The sequence below is a fragment of the Pavona decussata genome, unplaced genomic scaffold, assembly GCF_977016875.1.
Source record: "Pavona decussata unplaced genomic scaffold, jaPavDecu1.1 SCAFFOLD_232, whole genome shotgun sequence".
Lineage (NCBI taxonomy): Eukaryota > Metazoa > Cnidaria > Anthozoa > Scleractinia > Agariciidae > Pavona > Pavona decussata.
In genome coordinates, this window is record NW_028145637.1 from 37,764 (window position 1) to 45,964 (window position 8,201).

The 8,201-nt window shown below is 36.1% G+C and overlaps 1 protein-coding gene across 1 annotated transcript in view; it reads left to right on the top strand.

Moving 5' to 3' along the window:
* LOC146458589 (uncharacterized) overlaps window positions 1-7,310 on the top strand; it is a 30,928-nt gene extending 23,618 nt beyond the window's left edge. Inside the window, exons 7-15 of the mRNA XM_085090494.1 lie at window positions 25-126; window positions 414-485; window positions 1,418-1,489; window positions 4,286-4,357; window positions 4,875-4,946; window positions 5,512-5,583; window positions 6,002-6,073; window positions 6,461-6,532; window positions 7,235-7,310. Coding sequence (XP_084946620.1) covers window positions 25-126; window positions 414-485; window positions 1,418-1,489; window positions 4,286-4,357; window positions 4,875-4,946; window positions 5,512-5,583; window positions 6,002-6,073; window positions 6,461-6,532; window positions 7,235-7,310 — 682 coding nt within the window. The remainder of the gene's footprint in view (window positions 1-24; window positions 127-413; window positions 486-1,417; window positions 1,490-4,285; window positions 4,358-4,874; window positions 4,947-5,511; window positions 5,584-6,001; window positions 6,074-6,460; window positions 6,533-7,234) is intronic.
* The last annotated feature ends 891 nt before the right edge of the window (window positions 7,311-8,201 follow it).

Here is an 8,201-nt window from a genome sequence, read left to right on the forward strand (position 1 = left end):
CGTCTTCCGATTATATCTTGATAGCTTACGTCCTGCGGAATACTTCTATAACATTTTAGTAAGGCAATATGGTAAAGGGAACGTGCCTCCAGAATACCTCGATGATAAAGCTGACCTGTGGGGTCTGTAAGTAAACGTTCAAAGATTTCTTATCTAATTCAAAGTGTATAAACTTGCGTTTTTCCTACAATGAGTTTAACGGTTTTTTTTCAATGAGAATAATTAGAGGCTTGAAACAATCGGTATCATGGCTTATTATAACTAAAAACCGTATACCTCAAACAAACTTATGTATTTTGACGGCGGGTACTTTTGATCCGAAAATTTGTTAGCAATTCTCCTTTAGCTAAAAATAATAAATAAAAAAGCAACATATTTTCCCTGCTCAGACTGAAATACATATTTTTTGACAGGTTCTTGTCTAACAACGAATTGAGGAACTTGTCGCGAGGAATGTTTGACAACAATACCAACTTGACGACTCTGTAAGTTGGGCTAATCTTACATTAATATTACAGAACATTATTTCTTATGAACACAAGGAGACAGTACAATCAGTAAGATATCTAATCAGCATCATAAAAACCGGACAAGTCTTTCTAATTTAACTACTACCTTTTTTGATTTATATTCTTCGATTTCTTTCTTCCTAATTTTGTTGTTTTATTTATGATCCCTAGAATTGTCTGGAAAATCGTTGGGCAGGGTTTCGCTGCAAGGGCAAATTTTTGGTTGTGATTAACAAAAGGACAAACAAACAAACAATGAAAACACATTTCTCATCTCCCGGCGAGACATGCAAAACCATTCACGCTACGTTAATAGTCCTAACTTTCCAAAATTAACAAAAAATAAACATAAATAATGCGTTTTTAACAACGCGTAACCTTTTTCCCCAATATAACATTCAGGATATCTTTATATTGCTGAACAATGTTTTTAGTTTACGGTAATAATAACGTGGCGGCGAATGACAAACAATAGACATCCACGCTCAATGAAAACCTTTGGCTTTATTGGACAAAAATAACATGTAATAATCCTTAACAAGAAAAAGGTTGAACGGAAAGAAAGGCTCAGATTACCACCTATGCCTGTTGTTTATCACTTTTTAATTAACGTTCTTCTAATATCGAGTAGGAGATAATGCGACAATTAACTTTACAAAAAGGCTGCTGAACTAAAACAGTTAAATGTACAAAACATTATCTCCGAGGTGTATTTCTTATTCCATTAGTCACTTGTATGTTTTTGTAAGGAAAGTAGCTCTAACAGCACTGTTCGCAAAAGCAAAGCAGGCTAGATAGGCGCCAGATGAAACAACTCTTTCATACACTGCCATCCTTTATCAGCTGATATTCCAACTCCAAAAAGGTTTATGGACCTTACTGCAACCTCTTCCTTATTTTTTGTATAGATGGTTGGAAGGTAACGAGCTACGGGAATTGCCTCCTGGGATATTTGACAACAACTCTGAGCTGGTTACTCTGTAAGTGAGGCTTATTTAGCTGAAGAAAATGAAGTTTATCCTTGAAACTGAGAACACTGTGAAATATGAGGCTCTTAAACGCAAAATGAAACGGTCTTTTGCCTGTGACTACCACAAGTCCTCGATATCAAGATTTGAACACATAATTCTATGGACGTTTGTGGAAGTCTGCATATTTAATGTTTTCTTTTTTTCCGTTTACCCCTGGGTCTCGGGACGAACAACAAGCAGGATGTCATAAAATGGATCATACTTAAAATGCAGTGTGAAAAGGCCTAGGCTTGGAACTGAAATGACTGATCGCTGAACCAATACCAGTTTTTCTTTCTAAAGTTCATTCTAGCCACAAAATGTTTTCTACGCAGAACGTCTCTTGTTTAAGGGGAATTCCTTTATAAAATATTTTACTTTGTTTATGAGCGCAGTGCTCAATCTTTTCTCATCATCACGCAAACCTAAAAATACAAACATCATCAACGAAAAGCGTGAAAGTTTCCGCCTATTTATTATTACAATTCATGTAATAACGTGGTTAAAAAATCATTGCTATACTCATTAATCTAATGTCTTTTTTGTGTGTTTCCGCTATGAAACATTTTGGCATATTTATTACAAAGTGATTTTGATGAATAAAGACAAGTACCTTTTGACCCTATGTATATCAGTCAAAATCATCCCGTTATTGACTTGTTTGAGTGTTAGATTTATTGGTACACTACACTACTTTATTATCTATAAAATTTGTCACTGTGTTCAGTCACCTGTATAGCAATACCCTATTACTTTGAATTTGGATGCCGAGAATCCCTGTGCTTCTAAGAAAAACTTGATGTCCAAATTACCAGTTAATTTTGGTAGCTTGTTCTCGCCCAATGAAACGGCACACCAAGTAACTGATTTACCAGCATTTTTTGGTTTCCCCACTCCCCACTTGGGAGCCTATTCACGGGTTATCTCACCCACTGCAAAACGGTTTTGCTCGGCGGGGATTAAAATGTGGCATTATCATACTTCACAATGAGCAAATATAAGCAGATGCACGTAACCGGCCTGGAAATATGAATCACTGAGAAAGAAACGTGAGCAAATCTGTCATCATGATACAGAGGACTTTCCATTTTAAATAAATGTTGATATAACCCTAGTGGAAGTGTAGTATGAAATACAGTTCCCATCTCTTTCTTTTGTATTTTTGTGGTCGCGCCTGTTATCTGCTTCATCATACTGTAGCCGCTAAATCAAAAAGCGCTCACCACGTAAAGTTTTATTTACTGGAGTAACACCATAAGACAAAAGATACAAGACATACGGATAATCGAGCCCGTCCCATCGTGACAGTTCTAAAAGAAAAATACCATAATAGTAAGGAACGATACAAAATAAAATGAAACATACGAATGAAAACGAACCTTATCGGTGATTCTCCATACAAGTAGGTCCAAAAGCGTAAGGATACGACCCCATATACAGAAGCTTTGCAGCGATACGCTACAACGCCACTACCGTGGTAGACTATTAGGCCCAGTTCAGTTCATGCTCATGAGCCGAACTTAATTCAAATTAAGGTCGGCCCAAATCACAAAAATCCCGCCTTTTGATTCAAACACCGAACTTAATTAGCCGAACTTAATTTACTTGAGCAAAACCAATCGAAACGGTCAGCGTTTCTCTTTTTTCTTTTTTTTTTTTCTTTGAAATACGTTACAATAATTTATGCATTAGGTTTGGTTCATGAAAAGTTCGACGTCTGAATCAAAGCCGTTCCAAAGCCGAAATTCCCGGCTAGGCGAAAAGAACGGCTGAGCCGTTCCAAATTGAAACAGCCGTTCTCAACTGATTCAGACCCCGAACTTTTCATGTACTTAATTCGAGGTATTAGGTTCGCCTCATGAAAAGTTCGGCGTCTGAACCGTGCCCGAAATTACAACGACGCTAACTGGATTTATACGAAATAGGAGCTAAATCCTATCATGTACGTGGCAACGAGAAAAAAAAAACAAAGAAAAAAAATAATGAAAGAAAATTGCATAGCGCGGTAACAAATATATATAGAGACTTTGATGTCACAGACAGATGGATAGCGGAAGGTTTTAAAACCATCTGTACCACAAGTGTTTGCTTTTGTTGTCTAGTAGTGTTTCTTTATAAATACGCGCTTCTTTTCGCGCGAAGGACAACGTAGTCAGGGATGTCGGAGCAAATTGAAGGTGGGAAGGGGTGGAGGAGGGGGGTAGGGTTATATTAAAGAGAGCTGAGGACTCCAGTTTTCTAGGGCGTCCTTGGTCATGCTCCCTTGGGAAATTTACAGTATGGTGGCTTTTTAAAAACGATGTAAATATATTTAAAACAAAACTTGAACTGCCAATGTTTTACTTGACGTTTCATTCCAATCTTTTTTAGATTGAACTAAATTTAACTCAGCTACACAACAGAATAGCGGAGGGGAGGGTGGTGACTAATACCTTTTACAAATGTGTATTTTAATATTTTGTCGCGAATTTTCATTATCCTGTGCTTGTCAATGGTGTAATTGTCAAATCCTCCAAGTGCCCTGTTTTCTTTTTCTTTCTTTCTGAAGTTCTTTCCCACATAATGTTATTAAAAGTTTCCCATCACCTAAAATATTCCTTTAAGAAGAGGTGTATTTAACACATTATCTCATTCGATTCTTAATTTATTGACCTTTCCTTATTATTCAAATATTACTTGTGGCTTGTAAAACAACAGCGTCATCACTGAGAGATGACAATCTTGTTTTAAATTTAATCTGACATGAACCCTTTGTAATTACCGCAGACTTCTGGACGACAATAGCCTGATGCAGTTAAACGAGAGTGTGTTTCACAACTTGAAGAAATTAAAGTACTTGTAAGTACATTAATAAAAAAAATCAGTGCCGAGAACACGGAAATGTTTAGAGAAAATTCCGGTTCGGTTTCATTTTACGCACAGGCCAATGAAGATGCCAAAGACACAAAATCACACGTAAAAGGTCACACATATTAACACTGGGTGTTTCTATGTGTAATGATACTTAAGTCCTAAGAGTTGCGGAAAATAGATCTCTTCCAGTTGTTTTTTGTTCTTTTTGTGATTATAAAGTTTAATCCCCCGATGAATGATTTAATTTTATTATTAACCTTATTTTATTTATTACACCCTCTGATTACTAATTCAAACTAGTGATTTTATTGACTGAACTAAAGACGTTCTGGGCCATTAAAAAATGTCTGATGTTGTTTAATTCCAAGGTACACATGCAATCATACAGTACCAAAGACTTTGATTGGTATTAGGAAGGTATAGTGTACTGACTCTGTATACCCATCAGTGCACGTGATTGCATTTCTTCCATCCATGTCGCTAATTGCATTCACATTTTTAGGTATCTACAATACAACCAGTTACAAGACCTGCCCAAAAATATCTTCAGAAATAATGCACAACTAATACGGCTGTAAGTAGAAACGTTTTGTATTTAAATTCTCAGAACAGACAATGGTAGAGGATGGCTGATATACAAGTAAACCTTTAGTAATTACCAACGTTAGATTGTATCTAAAAACTTAAATTTAAAAGTGAACAAACTTTGGTCACCTTTTGTGACACCATTATGCACTTTACAGTTCTTAAGGTAAAAGTAGCGCCGTGAAGCACCAGGAATCTTCTTTGGAACAAATAGCTGTTTCGACAAAGGTTGTCCAAAAAAAAAGCGTACGCGATAATGCCGAAAGGTAGTCTGGGAAATACCCAATAAATTGCAATGAAATTAAGCGCAGAATCCATAATGCCTCGACCGTACAGCGAAGACTTGAGATGGCGGGCAATATGGATTCTGAGCTTTCATTTCAATTTATTGGGTATTTCGCAGACTACCTTTCCAGCATTGTCGCGCACGCTTTAACGCCTTTTTAGACAACCTTTGTCGAAACAGCTATTGTCGTAGTGTGCTTCTAATTAGTCAATAAATAAAAATTACGTTATATAGCGTTTCCTTTCCTATCTCTTTGTCGTTGGTACAGGCGCTTGAACAACAACAATTTAACAGTGTTGAATGAAAGTCTGTTTCGCGGATTACAGAAATTAGATGAACTGTGAGTGGATGGCCTGTACTTTATTATAGTATAACCGCTGCCCATATAGCATACTAGGCAATGGACACGTGTTTCTAAACTCAACATCTGATATTCATTAATATTGATTGCAGTTACTAGCTATGAGACTAAATAGTGTCTGTTTATCGGTAGTCGAAGACCCATTTCAGGGAAATGGGACGAGCTGGTCGTTATTTTAAAATAGTTTGATTTAGGATCAGCGCAGTAACGGACGCCTCAACGTCTATCGAAAAACAAAAGTAGAAGTAACTGAAGACAAAGCTGCATACATGTGTCTCTTAGGAGTAAACAATGTGCAAGCCACGCCGAAGTTGGTGTGATCGATGATAAAGGGTTACTCTGGGTTTTTTTAAACTTATTTAGCGACATTTTATTTTTGTCTGTTTGTTTAACTTAGGTGGTTATATGAAAACAATATCATGGCATTAGACGAAAAACTGTTCAAAGATCTGAGAAAACTGGATGAACTGTAAGTAGCATAATATGTTTTCTTTTTTTGTATGGGGGAAACATTTAATTTTAAAAACATTTATTCAGAACCATATGGTGTTACGTTTTGAAGAAATGTGTCACTCAAAACTTTAAATTCAGAAAATTGTCCAGCCTGTTTGTAATTGTCAGTTAGGATGACATCTCAGCTTGTTTGCGAGGGAAAGTATTTTATTTTTAGCGCTTGTACACTGTTCAATGACAAATCAGAAGTAGTCATACGTGGTGATAAGACAACAACATAAGCAGTTGATTGCTTAAATTACAGAACATTTCCTGTTTCTCTGGCAAACACCGCTTACGCTGGTCATCTGTTTATCAATGTTGTAGTCTCATAAGTTTGATTTTACACCGTTTGGGTCAACAGAGATTTGTCTTCCAACGCCGTGGAGACTCTGCCACAAGGTGTTTTTGACAGTCTCAGTAACCTAACCTATCTGTAAGTGACATTTAATTTGGTGTTGCGATTATTGAAGACACATAACCACTTTCCGTAATGTAACGTGGTTACTTTAAATTGTTTGTATCATACTTTTTCCGGCTTCTATTTTTTTGTTATTTTATATAATTTCAGACTGTGATTGCATATGAAAAAAAAAAAAGAAGTAAATAAATAAAAATAAATAAATAAAGCGTGGATCATTTCAGTTACTAATATATATGACCGTTTCAAAACAGTTAAAGCTGTTTCAAAAGACTTTATCCGTAATGTGAGCAGGTTGTAAAACTGGTCACAGCTGAAAAGAAAGCCCATAAAGAATTATCTTCGACAGTTAATCCTGAATGCAGTTATCATGGAGTGACTTAAATTTCATTCGAGAATCTTTCATTCATAAATGTTTCAATAGTTGTTCATATATGTCTACTTATATTATCATTGTATACATTCACTGTGCAGAATGTTCATACTGTTGGATGTTTAATACACAGTACTTGGAGGTTGGAAAATTCCAGTAGGGATATAAGGATGTGTTTGTACTGCACTTAATCACAACATAAGCGTGGCCACAATCCATCAATCACAATCACAACCCATACTAATGCTAATTGGAATATGCTTGAGCTTATGTAACAAGTTAAAGCAGCCTGTTATATAATTTTTCTTTTGAATATCACATTGCATTCATTTGCCTTTTTGCAGGTTTCTGGCACGTAACAAACTAGACGACATCCCTCATGACGTCTTTTGTAACTTGACCAAGCTGAAGATACTGTAAGTGAATTTTGAGTTAAGCTTACTTCCTACAATTTGAATTGGAATCGTCAAACACTGTACCAATTTAACAAACGCACATGGAAAAATTTCAATCGTAGGCGCAAGATAAAGTGTTAGGCACGAACTACCACAAGTCATAATTCCTCTCAATTTGCATTGCAACTCTCTATAAGGCCTGGCTTTACACTGATCGAATAATATACTTAGTTGTAATTAACTGAACTTGGTTTAAATAAGACGCTCGTTATACAATGTTTTTAATTTTTACCAACTCCAAAATGAGGCAAGCGCAAGAGAAGGGGAGGACTCACGCAAAAATGTGTTTGGACATATGTCAGGGAGAAGAAAACTGTTTTCCCTGGAGCGCATACATTATTCAGGGAAAAATGCACATTAATGTAATAAAATATCTGTAGAACTATTTTATACAGGAAGAGGCGTAAGGCGCTCACTCCTTTATTGAGAGATATAATGGTGCCCTTGTCAGTAACAAAACCAAAATGTAACCATGCACGTAAGTGAGAGTGAGAATAATGGTGGGTATTTTTAGTGCCGTGTCAAAGTCGAGTAATCATCTATTTTTTTTCATCCCTTATTTACTAATACTTAGGTAAGTTATTATTTTAGTGATATACCAAAGCGCGGTATATCTATCCCGAGAATTTCGCCATTTTACTGACAAACTGGTGAAAAAACGTTTGCGTAAATATTACGACGACACTAGGAGGTGCATAGCAAATATTATCTTGAGTTTCACTAGTTATCCAAAGTGAGCGAAAAAGAGAAGCCACTAGTTTTATGTGCTGTACTTAGCAGGGGAAATATATATTAAAAAAACTATTTGGTGTGAAGATTGGCTCACTTTAGTAAAAGGTAACTAGTGTGATAATGG